The 21509-nt window shown below is 47.2% G+C and overlaps 1 protein-coding gene and 1 long non-coding RNA gene across 3 annotated transcripts; one reads left to right on the top strand and one right to left on the bottom strand.

Moving 5' to 3' along the window:
- Positions 1-7266: 7266 nt before the first annotated feature.
- On the bottom strand, positions 7267-12453 carry LOC142874779 (uncharacterized). Its single transcript, XR_012922403.1, has 3 exons — positions 12366-12453; positions 11296-11468; positions 7267-8237 (listed from the first exon to the last, which is right to left on the bottom strand). It is a non-coding gene; the product is annotated as an uncharacterized LOC142874779 (long non-coding RNA).
- LOC105882193 (olfactory receptor 11L1) lies at positions 11430-16570 on the top strand. Of its 2 annotated transcripts, none has more exons than XM_076009265.1 (2): positions 11430-11945; positions 15503-16570. In XM_076009265.1, the coding sequence occupies exon 2, from the start codon at positions 15506-15508 to the stop codon at positions 16454-16456; it is 951 nt and encodes a 316-aa protein (XP_075865380.1). In that variant the 5' UTR covers positions 11430-11945; positions 15503-15505; the 3' UTR covers positions 16457-16570. The 2 variants fall into 2 exon arrangements, with proteins under 2 accessions (XP_075865380.1, XP_075865379.1); XM_076009264.1 differs by lacking the exon at positions 11430-11945 and adding an exon at positions 12446-12522.
- The last annotated feature ends 4939 nt before the right edge of the window (positions 16571-21509 follow it).

Below are 21509 nucleotides of genomic sequence, written 5' to 3'. Positions count from 1 at the left end.
CAGACGCCGCCTGTCTGGGGGTGACCACACAGGTGTGTGTGTAATAGTAGCAGGTGCGCAGCCCAGCATCGATTCTAAATCTTCAAATTCATATCCGGCCCAGTTCAGTGACGGCCCTGTAACAAATACACGTGTGTTATCACTGTCGCAAAGCATATCTTGGAGGTGACAAAGCTGTAGACCAAGGCACTCATTAGAAGGAATGATCCAAGCTTAGCCTATCAATGCTGCATCTGTGGGTGGGGGGCTGAGACAGCCGCGAGGGGATGGCTCAGAGGGGATGTCAGATTCCCAGAGAGGAGGCCGAATCGGGATGAGTACAGGGAGGTCATTAAGGTCATCCACACAGTAGAGGAGTCCAGGCAGTGCCCATCACCTGAGCCAAATAATTTCAGTGTGGCTGGCTTTCAGCATGGGGCATGCCTGTGGGCGATCGTTGGGTCCATTCTCCAGCACACATCCCTGTCTGCTGGTAGCGCCTGTCCCCAGCCCTGCGCTGGGGACTGAACGCAGGAGGGTGAGGAAACAGATGTGGCCCCATTTCACAAGGAGCCTCGAGATCTATCAGCTGCGAGAGGGGTCGTGTGATCATGCAAACCCGTAATCACAAACTAGTAACTGGAGATAGGTCACTGGCCAGTCCTGCGGGGAGGTATCAGAGGACTGTGACCTAGTCTGCAGGGTCAAGGTCAGACTTCTGAGGGTCTCTGAGCTAAACCTGATGGGTGAGCCAAAGCGGCTGGCAGGAAGGGGCTCTGCAAGGCTGTGCACAGCGGGGCGCAGAGGGGGCAGAGTGGACGCCAGCGGTGGAGGTTTGCTCCAGGTGGGAACCGAAGACTGTGTACAGGACAGAGTGTGGTGAATGCAAAACTTAGGCTTGTAACACAACAGCTGCAGGAGCCTGGGAAGTCCCCGGATGGGACTTTGTAGATCTAACAGACAGCTGCAGCCAGCACTCCTTCCCCCACCCTGCCTGCTAGAGACCAATTAGAGACGAAGTTTATCCCTCCCCAGCTCTCCTGGCAAGGGTGACCCAGAGCTGAGAATGGATGTGACTGGAGCAGGGGTCTCAAAGGTGGGTGTTTGCCAAAGAATGGATCACAAGCAGCTATTCTGGCCCACTTACTTACTGCCCCTGGAAACACCCTCTACAAAACCCAAGGCTCTCCGCTTTGCTCTGGTGGACGCTCTTTTGCCTCCACCCATCTGCACCCAGATACTCAAAATAAACAGCATTTTGCTACACATGAGGCTGCGTGTCTCCCTTGGCTCTGGACCTAACAAGCGGGAGGAGCAGGACACACCCAGACGACATGCAGAGGGCCAGACAGGCGGGGGTGCTGGGCAGCAGATAAGGTTGCATTTAGAGGTGGGGCTGATGACTGAGGTCCTTGTGACTCCTGGGGGTGTGTGGGTCTTTATTGCAAGGACAGGGTCTCAGCCTGGAGCTTTGGTGTGGCCAGAGTCTAAAGGACTGAGAGGCCTTCTGCATAAAGGTAAAGTGGATAGTTACGATGGATAGATTCTTTGAGAACAAACACGTCTGTAGGAGCAAAACACGAAAGACGTGACGTTAGGAAAATAAAAGCAAGAGCAGAGGGCTTAGCAATAGAAAAACAGACCCTGGCTTCAGACTAAAGGCTGTGCCACTTGCCGAGAGCCCTGACACAAGCTGCGCCGCCCTGGTGTGCTGCATCTCCTCTGACCTGCCACGAGGACGGCTGCCCAGAGGGTTAAACGAGCTAGCACGCACTTCCTGCCCAATGTAGTCCCCACACATAGCAGATGTATTTGATTGAAAAAAAGGAAATGGCAAAATGAATGAGCGAAGGACAGTGAGTCAGAATGTGAGCTACAGTAGGACCAGGAGATGTTTTTCTCTGTTCGCTGCCGAATTAACAGAACCTTGAATGATGACAGGCACAAGCACATACACAGTAAACACTAGGTGCATGAATAAAGCGAATCGACAGAATCAGTACGGTCTGTCACAGAAGCTAATGGAGGAGACAATCCCGCGGGGATCATACTAGGTCAAATGTGAGATCCATGTTATTCTTCATTTTACATACATGATCTTGCTTTAGGTCTCCACAGCTCTGGCAAATGCTAGAGCATTTTTACAGCATTTTTCTTGGGACACAGGAAAGCGATGTATTTGCTCACACGTGTGGACGAGTTGATAACCAGGGCCACATGCACTCCGACCTCCCGGTGCCTAGGAGGATGAGGAAAGGCGTGCCTTCTGCTGTGGGGTCGCAGTGGCGTTCAGGAGGGTGTGGTGGGGCGAGCGAGCTCACTTCTTCCCTCGCTGGTTCCACAGTTGCTCAGCCTTAGCCTTGTTGTGTCTCCTGCTGGCAGACTAGCGATGAGGTCTGCACATTCTTCTTAGAAACCCAAATCCCCTAACGGCACATCCGTGCAGGTAGGTAGTAGACAGGATTATAACCAGATGTCACCGTGCTAGGGTACAAATCCTGTGGGCAGTGCCGCCCCAGCACTCTCTTGTCTCACAGGGGTGATCTAACTTAAATTCGTGTTTTCTCGTGATCTTTCTTTCAGGGCTGAATAAAGAAATCTTTTTATTTATGCTGATACAACAACATTCTGATACATTCCTCTCCTTAATTCTTAGCCACCCTCTGGCTCTTTAACAGGTTGCAGAGTTCCAAATCTTCTAGCTAACCACCCTCCTCCTTCTCTAATACTCTCTCCATTCACGTCCGCCTTCTCTGACATCCTGTTAATGCGTCGAAGTATGGAAGCTGCTGTCCTCTGACCATTCCCACCTGCTCCTGTTCCTAACCTCTTTGGCATCGTGGCGTTGAGCTCCTAAAACCTTTTCCTCGAACCCTTTTCACAGAGGTTCTCAGCTCTCTGTGGCCAGACTCTCCGCCTCAGCTTTGTGGATTCACAATCTCCCAGCCCCCAAACCCCAACTCAGCCCAGTTCACAACAGAGAATAAAGTCAGTGCAAACCTCAGGCGCAACAGCCCCTGACTCAGCAGTTTCCTTCCTGCTTGTGGTTTTATTAAAAACTGTTTTCACTTAAGCAATTGCACCCTTCATTTCTTCTCCCTTTTTCAAAGTTGTGCTAAAATACACATAACAAAAAAGTTACCATCTTAGCCATTTTTAGGTGTGCGAGTCAGTGGTGTTGAGTGCACGGGTAGTGTTGTGCAGCCATCTCCAGAACTCCTTCCGTCCAGCAGGACCGAAACTCTGTGCACCTCAGAGGAAAGCTCCCCACTTTCTCCTCCCTCCAGGCCCTGGCAACCAGCATTCTACTTTCTGTGCCATGGTCCCGACTACTCTAGGCACCTCCCGTAAGTGGAGTCATGCAGCATCTGTCTTTTTATAACTGGCATTTCAATTAGTGTCATGCTCTCAAGCTAGATCCACATTGTAGCATATTCTAGAACGTCCTCCTTTTCTAAGACTGAATACAATTTTATTGTGTGTGTATACCACACTCTGCTTGTCCATTCCTGATGGGCACTCGGGTTGCTTCCACATCCCGGCGGCTGTTGGGAATAAAGCTGCTATGAACACGGTGCACAAGTATCTGTCCGGGACCCCGCTTTCCACTCATCTGGGCACGTAGGCAGAGTGGAGTTGCTGGACCACAAGGAAATTCTGCTTTTAACTTATTGAGGAATCTCCACACTACTTTTCACAGTTGCTGTACTATTTTGTATTCCCACCAACGGTGCACAGGATTCCAATTTCTCCACATCCTCTCCAACTCTTGTGATTTTCTGTTTTTTCGATAGTAGCCATCCTGCTGTTGATGCGTGTGAGGGGTATACCCTGCGATTTTATTTTTTCTTTCTTCCCCAGAGCCTATATTGAAGTAAGGTTGAGCTACCCCCATGGGCACAGCCTCAGTTTTCCCTGCCCGGGGAAGGGACACTGGCACCCAGTGTGGCTCTGTGCTTCCATGGAAGGGACTCAGAGAGAAGGCGGCAAGCAGAGACAGCTCCTGCTGACTAGTGCTGGTGGGGACGGACCGAGAGGCCCACAAGGAATTAGCACAGAGAAATGAATTCTGGCCCTGGCCTGCCTTCTATGCGCAGGGGTCCAAGCAGCACATATGCATTTTAACAAAGGTACATTTACGTAATAATATTATATTTAAACAGTGGCTTACTTTTTTGCATAATTTGACTGATTCGGGGATAAGAATGTTTCCTGTTAATGTTTTAATTCCAAAGTCTCTTCACTCTAGGCCTGCACAGAGTAAGGGCTCAGTATGGATTCTGTAATAAATAAATAATACGATGTCCCACGTGAGATTTGCACTCTCTGGAGGAAGTGGCATAGACCCATCTGTATTTCAGAAGTGAGAATTTGAGACCTGAGCAACACAATGAACGGATCCTGCCTGTCGTTCTAGCTCTGGTGTTGGGGACGCTCCTGGCGTGCTCTGCAGGCTGGTCACAGGCGCCTGTTTACTTGTTCAGTGGGCAAGTGTAGGAGCCAAGCCCCAGGCATGGGGCTACAGACACAGAGCTCGTGTCCTGCTGAAGGAAATAAGTAGCACATGGACGAAATAACAACATGGAGGGGACACATAGTACCGGATACAAGTACCAGGGAACAACGGAAAGGAGACACCGCGTGCGAGCGCCGCGGGGAGAGGTCTCGGAAAGTTCACCAAGAACTTCTGTTGGAACTCAGTCCCCAGGAGGCCTGAGACTCCCGGCCTGCCTCTGCAGTTCTGACGGAATACGGTCAGAGAAAACTGCACGTGCAAAGTGATGAAAGACTGATGTCTTAGAACCACCCACAGTTTCACGTGGCTCCTACTTAGGTGGCAACTGGGGGAGAACAGAGAACGGCTAGGTTTGCATGCTGTGCCAAAAAGTTTAATTTTTATGGGCAGACAATGGGCAACAGTGACAGGCGTTCACAATCATCGTCGCTGGATGTGAGGTTTAGACCCTGCTGCTCTCTTTCCCAGTGGTTGTCAGCATGAAGCCCTGTGGACCCCTGTGAATTGCAGGCTCCGTCCACCCAGAGGGACGCTGTTCCGTGGCCGGGGGTGGGTGGGAGGGGACAGTAACGTTATGGGAGTTTCTGCCAACTTCTAGAGGCAGCCCGGACTCAACTGCATTTGTGTGGATTCCATTTCCTGTGTGATAAATGTGAGGACAGGCACCCTAGGCTTCTCTGCCACTCCTTCCAGGAAGGCCTCTGAACGGTTCTCCAGTGAGTTTGCAGTGAAATCTCAGCACCCCTGTTCTATCTCGATTCTATGTAAAATGCCACAGGAGAAAGGCACAGAGGCATTATTTCCCCACATCCCCGAGTGGCCTCGTATAGACCTGGTGCTTCATACTGTGCCATTGCTACACATGGATTTGGTCAAGCACGTGCATTGCCGCGTAGCGCCTTCATATGACATGCTCCCGCTAAGCGCGTCTGAGATCGCGAGGGTCGCCTTCTACAGACACACCACTATAGCACAAGAGGGAAGATGTGAGAGTCACAAAAGAGGATGTTTTCTGCTTTATATGAGAGTTAAACAAAGATAAGGGGTGTGTTTATTGGATTAAATGATGGCAGGGTACCAGGAAAATCAGGAAAAAACTCGTGACGATATCTGAAGTGGGGAGATTCTCAATGGTGGAAACAGCAAGAGGAGAAGCACTCAAAAATTACAACACTTAACTTCAAGTTAAAGTTTAAAAAAAAATGAACGCATTTTTCAAAGTAGTAAAGAAGATAATATGATTTGAGCTAGGCCTTTCAGAAGTAAATTTTTTAAAATATCATTTAAGTAAAACTTACCTTACAAGCAGATCTTCCAGGTGAACGCGTCGGTAAGAAGCATCAGCCCAGGTTGCTACACCCCAGCTCTCTCCCAGCCCTCCGCAGAGGGCTTCCCCAACCCCTGCCCTGGCCCTGCCTGGCAACTTAGGTAGTGGTGGGAGTTCTCGTCCATTCAGTTGCCAGGCCTCTCCTCACTTGTCTCTCTTGGGAGCTCGGGAGTTACCTGGCAGGGCCAGAAGCCTCTCATCGTTCTCAGAACTAGCATTTTCTCATTTCCTTCGGCGCCCCTTTGAGCCTGACTCCACTAGGACAGCCCCTGCAATTTCCCTGACTGTCCTGAAAGCAGTGCATTAAGGTGACAGACGACGGATTCGAGGCTGAAATCGACCTGCCTTCAAACACCGTGACCTGGTGAGCTGTGCAGGCCTCTCTAACTAACCCTGTCGGGGAAGTGGGGCCTCTCATGAGACTTGTGTGGGGCATCATCCATGGAGGGTCTGCAACCCCACACGCACACGAGACACGCTCATCCCAACGCTCAGCTCTCCACTCACACCTTCACCGGGGGGAAAGGAAAGGAAGCACAGATCTTTGGGGAAGTATTTTGTGCATTTGTCTAATTGTTCTGAAGCCTCCTCATCTCCGTTGTGTGTTCAAGGTAGAAATGTTCTGAAGTGAGGGCTTTCTCCCTCATTATGTGCCAGGAGGCTGATGAAGATAGTAACAAATTACCTGCTAAATTTAAGATGTGGCTGACTTGAAAAGAATAATTATTGATTCCTAGATTGGTTATTTATATTCGGAGGCTGCCTGCTTCAAATAATTCACCAGTTTTATACAGTTACTTGATTCCACGCAGTTGTTCTAAATTAAAATTGACCATATTGCCAAGATTGCCCTTGGATATTAAGAAATTCTAAAAAAAATACAATGTCACCCTATCACTTTGCTAGAAATATAATGCAAAGCATCATTCAAAATGACCCCATCACACCATATAAATACGTGGAGAGCACAACAAGAGATGAGATATAAGGTTTGGGTAATCTCTGTTCTTACTTTACAAGAAATTTAAAATAAATATATTGTATTTTAAGATAACTCCTCCAACCTTTTAGATGGCTGGACTTAGAATTCCTGGAGCCTAGAGATGACTCTGCCCATCACATATCAAATCCCCCGTAGGTAAGCAATGACATAGTCTTTGGGTGGGTTTCGAAGGAGGTGGTAGCTTTTCGGAAGGAAAGCCTTGACTAATGCATCTTGGAAAATCCACAGGCAGAGGCAGTACCTATACTGAAAAAATTGAATTTAGATTTTCTCAATAAGTTACGCCCTTAGGTTAGTTCAAAATAATTTTTGCTTATGAAATCATTGAATTAAGCTTTAGAAAACATTTGGATATCTACCCCATCTATTAAATGATTACTCCCTTGTATAATCTAACCAAGTGATAATATTCCAAACAACTTCGAGCCTGAGTTTTAGATGTTCTTCCTTTATTGAATCAAAATATATTTTCCTAAAGCCGTCATCTATTAATGGCGTTTCTATTTTTATGGTGAAACAGAACAATATTATTTCCTCTTGTAAAACCACTTAATTCTGCGTATAAGGTGATTGATATATATCCTCTCTTGTCTTCTCTAAATCAGATGAAATGCCTCTACTTCTTCATTACTTTGCTCTTGGCACGATTCTGAAACCGCAGGACGTCCTCCATTCACCAAGTACCACATTGTCTCGGAGCTTCTCAAGCACAGACCTTAAAGGTAGTTCTGTCCCCGCGCTGTGTGAGACTTCTACGGCTTTAAATAAAAATAGCTTATCTGTCATTATTTTGCGCACACTTGTGTTTGGTAAGGCAGAGCTCCACCACTCTGGCGCTACAGGAACGGCAGAGAGTTGTGTTGGCAAACCCGGCCTCTGCATACAGAGATTCGGTGTGGGACTCACAGTGCCGCAGCAGCCTCGAGCTGGGTGACCTGGGCCCATCACCCACCTTCTGGGCTCAGCTTCCTTACTTGTAAATTATCAGCCAACATGCAGACCTAGTGTGAAGGTGAGATAAAGCGGTGCATATAATACAGCCCTTAGCGCTGGGACTCCAACTACATAAATGCTCAAAGGAGATGTGCACCCCTGTCACAATAAGGCTGAAGAGCAGAGCGTGGCTTCCTGACACCACCCCCTGCTGCCGTGACCTGCCCCTACAGGAAGCCCAGGCTGGCTGGTCGAGCCAGACACCTTCTGGCGGGGGCTGTATTCGCTGCTTATGTTCCAGGTTCCTTCTGGCTGGCTCTCCCTCACGTGTAGGCCGCGAAGGATTTGTAGGTCTGAGCACACGCCCTGGGCATTTCTTCAGCTGTTGCTGATGTGTGCAGAAGTTCTGTTATTTCATTTCTGCAGCTGTCAGAGACAGTGGGTACATAATCGCTTTGCAGACTCTAGCATGCCTCTCTCTGCAAGAGTGGAGAGAGATACTACAAGATCCAGATTTGGGATAAGACATGAAAAGCCCTCCCCAAACAATAGACTATGATGCAATCCAAAATTCGATTTTTATTTATTTTTTTCCTAAAATGTAACAGGAGGAGAAAAAGTTATGATAGAAGTTAACCATAAAAGTCTTAATAACTACAAAAAAAGCCAAGATGCAGGCTGTATAAGAGTAACCCAACTGTACTAGCCCATATGTGGGACACACAAAAATTTGGAAGTTGAGACACAAGGTTCCCAACTCTGGAAGACCATACTGTGGGTATTTAAAAAGATATAATTTTGTCTGTATTGTTTTTCCTTCTCCAAGTTTTCTAAAAACTATACACATGAATCATATTATTTTGAAAAATGCAGATTAGTTAAATTCAACATCAGTCGACAATAAATGCTAGCCTACCCCATCAGACTGCAGCGCCATGTGATTCAGTGATGGACCCTAATGCCTGAAAGAGCCCCAGACGCATAGTAGGTGCTGTGTGCATATTTGTTAAATAAGGGAATCAAAGGAAAAAGTAAGTGATTGTTTGTTCCTATTCATCCATTTATTTAATCTTTTAATAGTTTATTTTAAACTAGAAGATACAAATTTAATTAGAAATAATAAATTAGCTCTTCTTAATTAGACATACTTCTGTATACTGGGACTTTTAAAAAAGTCCTGCTACATTAGGAATGGGTTGAGAATCTTGTATTTTTCAATATGTCTTCTAAAACTCAAACTAAGCCTCTCAGATCAATTCATATATTGCATTTTCTTTGTTAAATTAACAGATGCACACTTAGAAAGAGCTTCGGTACAGATTGCTTTAATTGAATAAATTAATTAATTTGCAGGCATAATTTTTTTTTTCCATTTGGCCACATCTGTAATTAAAGTGTGGTGGAAAACTATTAATACCATTCAACAAAAAGCAGCTATTTTATATTCAATGGTCAGAATAGTTCACTCGCTAATTGCCTGATGGTGTTAGTGAAACACCTTTTTATTTGATTCAATTTAGGGTTCAACATTATTGGTACCTTTCCTAAGTTAAATTGTTAAATTCTATTTCAAAAAGAATGTAAGAATAGCATCTATTCTGAGTGTTTTATCAACATCTAGGCCTCAACAGGTAGAGTCAAAATCTCAGGAGGTTGATTTCACTGTTTACTAACTTGATTGGCAAATTACAGAATACTTGGGGAAGAGGATTCTCAGAAGAGCTAGGTCCCCAAGAAACTCAGGGTTACTGAAAGAAGCCTGCCTCACCCAGTGTCAAACCCCGGCAAAGACGGCACATTCCAGATCTCACAATGAAAGCACATCTGAATGAGGGCCAGAGGAGGGAAGGCAGTCACTGGAGGCACAGGTAGGGGAGGCTAGTGCAGTAAGTGCAGATTTTCCCAGAAGGGAATCAACATGGTGTGTGTTTTAGTGTCAAATGACATAAATTTTCTTGTTTGGGTTGTTGTGGTTGTGGATGTTGGATTCCAAAATTATACTGACTTCAATAGATCTTGCTTAAATTCAGTAGCATATAAAACTGTAACAATAAAAATGTAACCAAGAAAGAGTTCTTGAGAAGTAAAAAAGCCATTTAGTATACTTTAGGTAATGTTGTATCTGAGAAAAATAACATTCTTGATTATGTTTATTTTCATATAATTTCAAAGAAAACTACAACGTTACATCTGTCTGAGGGTACACTAGTTGCCCTAGCACTAAAGCCAACTCAGTATTTTGGGAGGCAGATATTTTTTTCCTTTTCTTTTTTTTTATTGTTGTTTTTTATTTTTTTACAGCTCCTTATAATTAAGGTAATTTTAGCATTGGGAAATAAGCAATGTTTCAAGAAGTGGTGGGCTCCTCATTACTGAAGGTATTTAAGGAATAAATGTTGATTTAAAAAGTTCAGTTTCCTGGTGCATTTGAATGTGTCTTGTGTGGGATACTTCAGATAACTAGGAAATCGATCCACATGCCCTATAAACAATGCAATGCTATTTTGCTTTCCTTCTGGCCTCCCAAACCTAGCCCTCGTTGTTCCCCATGTTTGAATTATTTCTTACGGATTCACTCTCCATTTTAAATTGGATTGCATAGTAATAGTCTTACCACAAAAACTGAGTGAAAGCCAAGAGAAAAAAATTCCAAGATGGCATTGTTATTTACTAAGAGAATTTGAGCAGAGCCGTGTCTCAAGAAATCCTCCAATGCATCTCCCTCTTTCTGAGCATGTCCATCTATGTGGCTTACATAACAATTTTCTAGTATCCCTCAGTTGTTCATTCAATGTTTTTTTCAAGCTAGAACTTCGGGAATATTCTGCCTTCACAGCAAGACATGCATACACTTTTGTCGCGAACCTGTGTCAGAAGCTGTGGGAAAGGCAGAGGAGCAGTCAGTGGACATCACAGAGAAGGTGGCATCTGAGCAGACCAGAAGGACAGGAGCAATGAGCCACCAGGAACGCTCGGGGACAGTATTGCAGGAAGCGGAATGAAGCAGGATTGAAGGATAGAAGGCAAGTCCAGGGTAGTCGGCAGAACTCTAAGGAAACCGAGGGCTGTGCACAGAGTGGACGAGGAGGGAAGCAGAGGGCAGGTGGGAGGAGAGAACAAGTAGGGCCAGGTAAACTGTCGAGGCTTTGGCCTGTTCCCTTAAGCTTTATTTAGGAAATCACAAGTACTATGCAGTTCAGTACGTACCACACGTCCAGTACTGTGCTCCTGGTGGCAAGCGCAAACATCTTGTTAAGGCACCTTTTTCACCTGACATAAACATTCCTAGGTACTTAAAGATCACAGTCCCAGGAATTTTGCCCCAGCGTGAGAGGAGAACACAGTGCACAGCCAAAATAAGTCACTACAGAGATGAAAAACAGAAACACAAGAGAGCAGACAGTTGATTCCTATTTGGTGACCATCGGCAGAGGTGAATGTGCTGACTGTTCAGTCACAGTGTTTTATTCCCTCAAGGAACGATCCACAGCACATCTGTGTCCCCGTGTGAGCTGTTGTGTGCTTTAACAATCTCACCTTGGCTGCTGTATTGAGCAGGGCAGGGTGGACACGGAAGGGCTGCAAGGAGACCACTGTGACAATCTGGGTGAGAGGCAGTGGCATTTTTTCACGGGAAATAAGCGCTGCTGTGGTGAATGGTGATCAAATCAGATTCTGGATATATTTTCAGGTAGAGCCCGCTGATTTTTCTGAAAAATAAATCCGATATTGGGGCGGAGAGGGACGAGAGTCAAATTCAAGGTTCCGAGCCCAAGCAAGTGGAGGGGCGGAGTGCCCCTTAGTGACCCGGGAAAGACTGCGCTGAGGGAGGTGGTGGGTGAGTCAGGAACACTCTTGGGGCAGGTTGGGCCGCGTTAAATTGCGCGTGCGGATTAGACGTGGGCGTGCGCACGTGGAACAGGGCAGGTGTTTACGCAAGGCTTAGAGTCAAGCTTGAGACGTGAATGTGAGCGTAGGCAGCACAGGGATGACACTGAAAGTCCAGAGACTGCCTGAAACCATGAAGCACACGAGGGAGGCTCAGAGGTGCTCAGCTGGGGCTGCCCGAGTGTGAGAAGCCAGGGCTGCGGCTGAAGGCAGAGAGCACGTCGTCGTGGACGTCCAGGGACAAGAGTGGACCCGGGAAGAGGGCGGGACCACCTTGGCAGTGCTGCGGACAGACCGAGGTGACCAGGAACAGGACGGTGGCTGGGAGCGGTGAGGCCGCGGCAGAGCGCTTTGGGGCAGTGGTGAGAGAAACACCCTGATTGCGGTGGACTCAAGTGCGCAAGGAACGCGCCGGGAGACGGCGCCCGGAGGGGCAGGGGTCCGCAGGAGGGAGCGGACAAGTGGGGCAGCATTTGGAGAAGGGAAGAGCATCCAGACTGTTGTCTGTCTTGTCTTTTTCAAAGGGAGACAAACCAGCCTGTGGGCGGCTGAGGAGACGGGCTGGCAGGGAAGGGGCGGGGACTTGGGACGGAGAGGACGTAACATCTGTGAAAGGGAGAGAAAACCTTTCTTTTCTCCACCCTCATAAGTCCGTTGCTGGGACAGGTTTCTGTATGGAAGCACGGATGACCAAGAGAAAACCACGCGTGTGTTCGCACCTGCCAGCCCCTCGCACCCCTGGGGACGCGTCTCCTTGGGAAGCTCTCCGAGGCAGCGGCGTCCAGGCCTTGCTCGCGCGGCGCTCGGACAGACAGCGTCACTCAGCCCACAGTGACACGACAGCGAGCCAGAAGGGCGTCACCAGGCTCTCGAAAGGTGGCGAGCTGCGGACGGCAGGGCCGTGGGCAGAGCGGGCCCGCGCTAGGCGGGCGGCTGCGGGAGCCCGTCTGGGGCGGCTGCGGGAGCCCCTCTGGGGCGGCTTCGGGAGCCCGTCTGGGGCGGCTGCGGGAGCCCATCTGCGGGCGGCGGGGCGGCAGCCGTCTGGGGCGGGGCGGGCGGGAGCCGGTCTGCGGCGGGGCGGGGCGGGCAGGAGCCGGTCTGCGGCGGGGCGGGCGGGAGCCGTCTGGGGCGGGGCGGGCAGGAGCCGGTCTGCGGCGGGGCGGGCGGGAGCCGTCTGGGGCGGGGCGGGGCGGGGCGGGCGGGAGCCGTCTGGGGCGGGGCGGGCGGGAGCCGTCTGGGGCGGGGCGGGCGGCAGCCGGTCTGGGGCGGGAGGGGCGGGAGCCCGTCTGGGGCGGGGCGGGCGGGAGCCGTCTGGGGCGGGGCGGGCGGGAGCCATCTGGGGCGGGGCGGGCGGGAGCCATCTGGGGCGGGGCGGGCGGGAGCCGTCTGGGGCGGGGCGGGCGGGAGCCGTCTGGGGCGGGGCGGGGCGGGGCGGGCGGGAGCCGTCTGGGGCGGGGCGGGCGGGAGCCGTCTGGGGCGGGGCGGGCGGCAGCCGGTCTGGGGCGGGAGGGGCGGGAGCCCGTCTGGGGCGGGGCGGGCGGCAGCCCGTCTGGGGCGGGGCGGGCGGCCCGCGCCCTGCAGAGCCGCTGTCCGCGTCAGGAAAGCGGAGGGCGCCGGCCGCCCCGCATCCCAGCCTCCTCGGCTCAGCGTCTTTAGGCTTTCAGAGGGGCACGTCTGGCCTCTTTCACCCGCGACGCCTTCCAGTGTGCGGGCCGGAGCGGCACTTACGCGGGCTCCGCCTGGCCCGCCCGGCCGCTTATTCAGAGGGAGAGGCGGGAGGTCGCACGGGAACAAAAGGTGGCAGTCCGGAGAATTTGGTGGCCGAGCTTGCAGATATTGTCTTTGGAGGATTTCAGTTTTTTCAGTAAAATGCGTCCCGGTTGAGGGTTCAGATAGAATAGAACAGCATGTGTTGGAAGTTTGAAAAGGGAGGAGCATAAACGAAATAGTCCCTTAGGAGACTGGAAGAGCACAGAGGTGAGGCAAGTGTGAAACGATTGCTCCTCAGCACTAAGGGCTGGCGTTTATTATGTGAGTTTCAAAGTGGCAACACCGTGTGTCGTGTCTTACCCCTCAATGGAACGGACGCTCCTGCGTGGCAGGTGCATGTTGGCTTTGTCCAGAATCACCATAGGTAACGAATTACCTGAAAGAAAAGAGGGAGGGAGCGCAGTGGCCAAGCTCAAGTCTGGTATCCCACGGCAGGCAAGGTAACCGGTGGGGCGAGATACAGATTAACTCCGCACAGGGTTAACACATCTATATTATAGGGTGAATACATCTATATTATAGGGTGAATACATCTATATTATAGGGTTAATATATCTATACTATATAGGATTAATACATCTATATTATAGGGTTAACACATCTATATTATAGGGTGAATACGTCTATATTATAGGGTGAATACATCTATATTATAGGGTTAATATATCTATACTATATAGGATTAATACATCCATATTATAGGGTTAATACATCTATATTATAGGGTTAATACATCTATATTATAGGGTGAATACATCTATATTATAGGGTTAATATATCTACACTATATAGGATTAATACATCCATATTATAGGGTGAATACATCTATATTATAGGGTGAATACATCTATATTATAGGGTTAATATATCTATACTATATAGGATTAATACATCTATATTATAGGGTTAATACATCTATATTACAGGCTTAATATATTGATACTATATAGGGTTAATACATCTATATTATAGGATTAATACATCTATATTATAGGATTAATACATCTATACTATATAGATATAGTATCTCTATTCTTTCTCTCTCTCTCTCACACACACATACACACACAACACACACACCAGGGCATCAATACATATTGTTTGAGTGTAGAATGAATAAACTTCCCCGAGGCGTCATAGAAGATATGTTGTGTCTATCTGTCTTTTTTACACAAAGCCCACACATGAACAAAGGGAGACATTTGCCTCAATGTATGCATGATTCTTTTAAAATAATTTGTTGTTATTGTTAGTTCCTGTGTTTTTTTAACCAGTTTTAATTGGTAAAACATTATCTAATTGACAAAGAAAAATTGCATACTGTATGTTTGAGGGGTAGAGCTTGGTGTTCTGATGCATGTGTGCATGTGAAATAATCATCACAATCAATCTAATTGACATTTCCATCACCTCAAATATTAATAGTTAAAATGTTCTGTCTTCTTTTCCTTTTTTGTGTGGTGAGAACATTTTGGCTGTACTAGACAGAGTCCTTTTTTGCCTGTCTTTGGGTCTGAGATGTCAAGATTTCAGAGAACCCAAATGACTGGGACTTGCTCCATGTCTTGCCAAGATCTAATATTCACGTTCAGTTTGTGATTTCAGAAGGCATCCTTATAGAGGAGAGATGGCCGAAGGTTGGTTCATGGATACAGAAGTACAGCTAGACAGGAGGAATAAGTTCTAGTGCTCTACAGCTCTAGAGAGTGACTATAGTAACAATGGTTTAGTGTGTATTTTCAAATAGCTAGAAGAGTGGATTTTACATGTTCCCAACACAAAGAAATGATTAATGTTTGAGGTGATGGAAACACTAATGACCCTGATTTGATCATTACACATTGCACATGTGTTGAAATAACACACGATGCCCATACATACATACAATTATGTGCCTATTAAAAATAATAAAAACAGAAGAGAAAACAGATGGAATTATATATTTGTCCCCCTAAAAAGCTGTAGACAAGGATCTAAACTATCATAAAACTGATCTTTGAAATCGCAAACATGGATAGTAGTATTTCCATGCCTTGCATACTGCGCTTTTCCTAAATATTTTTCTCCCCTCACACCCCCGCCACAGGCAATGCAGCCCCAAAATGTGTCCACTGTGACTGAGTTTCAGCTGTTAGGATTCCAGAACCTTCTTGAGTGGCAGACCTTGCTCTTTGCCGTTTTTCTGCTCGTCTACTTCCTCACCATCGCAGGGAATGTTGTCATCATCTCAGCGGTGAGCCAGGACGCGCGACTGCAGTCACCGATGTACACGTTCCTCAAGCATCTCTCGTTTCTGGAGATCTGGTACACATCCACCACTGTGCCTCTTCTCCTGGCCAACCTGCTGTCCTGGGGACAGGCCATCTCCTTCTCCGCCTGTATGGCACAGCTCTACTTCTTTGTGTTCTTCGGGGCCACCGAGTGCTTTCTCCTGGCCGCGATGGCCTATGACCGGTATCTGGCCATCTGCAGCCCGCTCCGCTACTCCTTCCTCATGAGTCCTGACGTCTGCACCAAGCTGGTGGCAATCTCCTGGCTGACAGGAGTCGGCACAGGCCTTCTGCCTTCCCTGATGATTTCTAAGTTGGACTTCTGTGGGCCCAACCGGATCAACCATTTCTTCTGCGATCTGCCTCCACTCATGCAGCTCTCATGTTCTGACGTTTATGCTACCGAGATGGCCATCTTTATCCTGTCAGTTGCTGTGCTGTGTATTTGTTTTTTTCTGACACTGGTGTCCTATGTTCTCATCGTGTCCTCCATATTGAGAATCCCTTCTGCCTCTGGCCGGACGAAGACCTTTTCCACCTGTGGTTCCCATCTGGCTGTTGTCACTATCTACTATGGGACTATGATCTCCATGTATGTGCACCCTGAAGTCCACCAGTCACCTGAAGCCAACAAGGTCATTTCTGTCTTCTACACCGTGGTCACTCCACTGCTGAACCCAGTTATCTACAGCTTGAGGAACAAAGACTTCAAAGAAGCTGTTAGAAAGGCCATGAGAAGGAAGTGTAGTATCTATGGAGGAAGAGTGTGAGGAAGCTTATTTATTAGGAAAGGGAAATCTGCACAGGACACAAGGTGGATTAAGTGCAGGGATTGAATTCTCCAAGCCGTAATGCAAGAGCTTCATGAGGGTCCCTCACCAACAACTGGTCAGAAGATAAATCGCTTCTACCAAACCATCTTGGGGGCAGTTTTGTCCTTAGACACTTTCTTCTATCTTTTGATGGAATCTGATTGTATAATTTCCGTGTATGGCGATCACACACACATTACTGTAAGATTCTACAATAAGATTTCTCTTTTGCTTATAAGCCTTATACGCAGAAAGTTCTGCACCTTGTAGGTACTGTTAGGAGACTGGCCTTGTGGACCTGAAACCTGGTGGTTGCCTCTGGTATTTATTGAATAACTGTAGAAAGAGTGACTGAAAAAGAAAATGTTTGAAATGCGTTGATCTACATTATCTCCCAGTGACAAGAAAGAGCAAATAAAGATATGTGAGTGCCAACATTCCCCTACGATAACTTAGACTTTTTAATAGTTTTGTTTAATGAAATTTTAGAAAAGAAAGGAAGGAAGGAAGGAGAGAAGGGAAGATTCCAAGTACTGTATCCATTATAAGCTCTGAGAGTCAAAAGATGTACACTAAAATGCTTAAGTCACTTTTTAATTTTCTTTTATTCAGCCAATATGTAGAACATATATGCTATTCCTGCCCACTGTTCCATCATTAAGTCTATGAATATCTTTAATCTCCTGCTATGTGCAGGACCTGTGCTGCCGTCTCAGTTGCTGGGGACACAGGGATTTGGAAGGACCGGGCAGTGAAGTCGGCCTATTACAGATGTGAACATGTCTCAGAAGGGAAGGACCGAGCAAGACTGCGCCTTAGTGGAGCCTCCAGTGCAGAAGGGAAGAGAAAACTGTAGTGAACCGTAAGGGAACGATTGGCTTATGTCTGTCTGTGATGGTCACTGTGAAACAATAAAGCGCAAGCTGGTGCATGGATAGAGCAGTGCGGCCTGAATCAACAGAGGGTTGGGAAGGGCGCTGCGTTTCCGTAAGTGCTTTAACACACACTTTAAGCACGAGGAGAACAAGAAGGGCATCAGTGGTGCGGTCGGAGAGGTGGTGTCCATGGCAGGAGACGGCAGAGGACCTGGGGATATGGAGGACGGAGGCGAGTCTGGAGGGAAAGGCGGGAGCTAATCCAGGCATGCCACTAAAAGCCCTGGAGGGTTTGGGATTTGCACTAAGAGAAATGATCGATCATCAAGGGGTACTAATGAGGAAATGACACGATATATTTTGCATTTGCAAATCCCATTGCTGTGTAGAGAAAAGACTAAAACAGCAAGAGTTTTGGGGGGTTGTGGGAGCCCAGCTGGGAGAGGAAGTTGGCTTGATCTTAGGTTTGACGATGTATTCCATCAAAGGAAGTGCCGCACGGGTGGTGAGGGCCTGCGTGCCAGTTCTGGTGTCCCGCACTCCCGTGCAGTGGCGCCTGCTTTAGCCTCTTCAGAGAGTGGCGACACGTTCTACACAGCCCCCCAGCTTCAGGTGCAAGCGCACTTTGACCTTCTAGCAGATATCAGAGGTCCCCAGCCTTTTTGGCACCAGGGGCCAGTTCCACGGAGACCATTTTTCCACGGCCTGGGGATGAGTGTGTTGTGGGTGTGGTGCAGACTCAGGTGCTGAAGCCTGGCCCGTTTCCTAAAGGCCACGGACCAGTCACCGGCCACAGCTCTAGCTCATGTAATTTCCTCTCGCCGTGTGTCTCTGGGTTCTTTTCTTTTGTTTCAGCATATTATGGGGTGCAAATGTCTAGGTTACGTGTGTTGCACTCTCCCCCCGGAGTCAGACCTTGAAGCGTGTCCGTCCCCCAGATGGTGGCATCGCCCCATTATGTGCTGTCCTTGGGTTCTTTCACCTTCCTTTCCCAGTCCTCGAGTTTTCTCTTCCTCCTGGGCTTTGGCCTGTGAGAACTGCCCTTAGTCCTTCTCGGATCCGTCTGGTTCAACGTTGGGCAGAAGGAATGTGACGCCTGGAACCCGAGACAGGGCAGCACCTGCGTGTGGAAGGGACGGGCCCTCACTGGTCTCGGCTTCTCGGTGGGCGGGATATCGAAAACAGTCAAATGTCTTACCTCGCAAGGGTCTCGGATTAGTATATTAATTGGACTTTATACTTAACCAAACTTACCTTCCCGAATTCTAGTGTGTTCGATTTGATAGGTGCTGACCTCTGGGTACAGAGAGAAAAAGACTATTGATCCATACATGACGAACTTTGAGAAGTTATGCCACATGGGAATTCATATGTAAGGATCTGGAGCTCAGAGGAAGGGCCTGGCTGAAAGTTAAAAATTTGGAAGTTTTCAACATAGAGATAATATGTTAAAATATGGAAATGAATAAAAAACTTTTAGGGGGAGTGTGTATATCAGAAAAACTAGAGAGAGACTAACAGCATGAAAACTTAATTAAAAGAAGAGAAACCCAGAGAAAGAACAAGAAGGAGCGAGCGCAGCGGAGGAGGGCCTGCCTGTGAGGAGGCTGTGCACGCGCTCTGGAGCCAGCGCGGGGAGGAAGAGGCAGCAGGATGGAGGGCGGAGGTGAAGAGGCTTCCGCCGCTGCTCAGCACAGAGATCGCCGCTGTCCCTGGCAAGGGCCGCGCCTCTGGCATGGGGCGTCGCACTTCAGACTGGTGACAGTGGGGGCGGGAATGGCTTGTAAGAAAATGGAACAATCGTGCGTGCAAACAATTATCCCGAGAAATGTATTTTGAGAGGGTGAGAGAAAGATGTCATGTTGGGGGGGTAGTTGTATTTCGGTAAGATGTAAGATGTAAATGTCAGGGTCTGAGGAAGTTTAAACGCTTGCGGGAAGGGTCCATGAGTTATCAAAAATCTAAGGATGGATACAGAGAGTGATAACTGACAGCCTGAGATTGAACAGGAAGGGATCTAGGGCAAATGTGGAATTGCCAGCATTCAATTGGGAAAGTATTTTATTTACTGAGGGAGACAGAAAGAGAGGTTAGCTGCGAGCTGATGGGTTTAAAGTGTACAGCGATGGAGACAGCACTCGCACAGTTTCTCACCTGCGGACTTACTGGCTGGCTCATGTTTCTGAGACATGCTCAATAGCTTTTATTCGCCATAGAGATCGTAGGTCCAGGTTTGGAGTGCAGAGGCATTCCACACTCACTTCGCAAAATGGGATGGATAGCTGATGGAGGAAGACAGAGGGGCGGATTTGGGGGCAAACGTGAGGGCTTAGGTAAAGTAGGGTATCATTGATTTGTTGTGATACTGGCCTGCCTGTATAGGAGGTAAGTGAAACAAAGAATAGAAGTCCGGAGTGAAAAATAATTACACAGCTGTAGTAGGGTTATTTGAGCTATGTGGACTTAGAGGTTTGGTGGCTTAAATTAGGAATTAGGACATTGTTTAGTTTGGGCTGACAACAAAGCCAAAAGTATGGCTACGAGAATGAGTGAGATAATTAGGCATGAAAGGAAAGATGGTTACATGGTGAGGGAAGAATTCGAGTAGGAAAGAAATTCATGACCCTAGTGTCATCTGCAAACGAGAGGGAGTAGCCACTAGTTCAGTGAATTGTCCCCATGAGAGGGAGCGGGTTGTGTGCTTCAATAGCATGAGCCTTGAAAGAAGATGATTGTAAAAGAGAGTGCGGGAACAACACCCTAAAGAAAGCATTACATTGCACGAAATATAGCGTAGCTCCGAACTGACCTTGAAAATAAGGGGTCAGTGCGAAGTTAAGCAGCACCGCCACAGTTCGTGCTCAGTCTGTCAGGCAAAAGGGTGGGGTAGAGTTTATGAAGAGGTGATGGCTGGACCAGAAACATGAGTTCCAAAGGGAGGATTTCTGTGGTCGGCTCGGGGCTGTCAGAGCTTTCAAAGGCCTCCCCTGGGGTGGGGTTATCATTCCTGTCCAAATGTGTCCCCATAGCAGCCGAATATGCCAGGTGGATTATGGCAGCGTCCCCATATTTGATGGAGGAGCATTTCATGTGTTTAAAGTGAGACACAATTTGATTCTTTGCTCCCCTTACAAGCATCTCCAGACCACCGTGTTACAGCGCTGCATGAGCAGTATCACATGCTCTGTTGATTATTTACTTTTAGTCTTGGTTGTTCGAGAACTAAATGCATCATCTTTTTTAAGGAATCATTTCAGAACTTTGAAATATTTTTGTCATGAAGAAAATGAGGAAAATTATACAGAAGTTCCCATAAATTCCACCCCCACTGTTGTGAATAATTCTTGCAACTGTATGTTTCACCAACGGAACCATGTATTATTTTTCTGGTTGTTGCTTAACAAATTAAATCATGTTTAATCTGCTATTAAATGTACAAAATGAAAAATATAACACATTCATTATGATGCAAACATCATTTTTTTGTGAAGTATACCACTTTACCAACAATTTAATGATGGTAAAGAAAAGGGAAATTGACATTCACTTGCTATGAAAATACAGGAAATCTCCCATTTTCGTGAGAATGGTGGAAAATAGGCAAGACTAACATCCCTTTTCCATTTTTTCTTCTTAACCACCAAATGACAGGGGTTTTATTAGAAAAAGCCTTATCTGACTCTGTCACATCCTAGGATTGATAAATAAAATTTGAAACCAAATGCTATGTTGACCTTCTAATCTTTCATCCTATGTCTAGGATTTTTGTTGTTTTAACTAATTGAATATGAGGAATGTAATTCAAATTCTATTTTCTAAAGCATTTGTAAGCTTTCTCTTCTCCCCTCTAAAGCTTTAGTTTATGCCTTAAAGAATCTTTCCAAATCTGTGTATTTTTAATGTGAATCTAGTTCATTAGAAACTCGAATAGTTGAAAAAAATCTCCCATAAAACCCCTATTCACATATTTATACCAAAAACAAAACAAAACAAAACACTGTATGACATCTATCCTCTCCTGTATTATCAGAAACTGATACATGGTTCCATAGAATGTTATTGTTTGTATCTGTCCCTGGTAAACACAGAACTAAATGTTCACCCCAGTGACACCAGCTGGATCCTGACACATTTTT

The sequence above is a fragment of the Microcebus murinus genome, chromosome 13 (genome assembly GCF_040939455.1).
Source record: "Microcebus murinus isolate Inina chromosome 13, M.murinus_Inina_mat1.0, whole genome shotgun sequence".
Taxonomy (NCBI): Eukaryota; Metazoa; Chordata; class Mammalia; order Primates; family Cheirogaleidae; genus Microcebus; species Microcebus murinus.
Note: the sequence above shows the minus strand (reverse complement) of the source record. Positions and strands in the feature narration are given on the sequence as shown.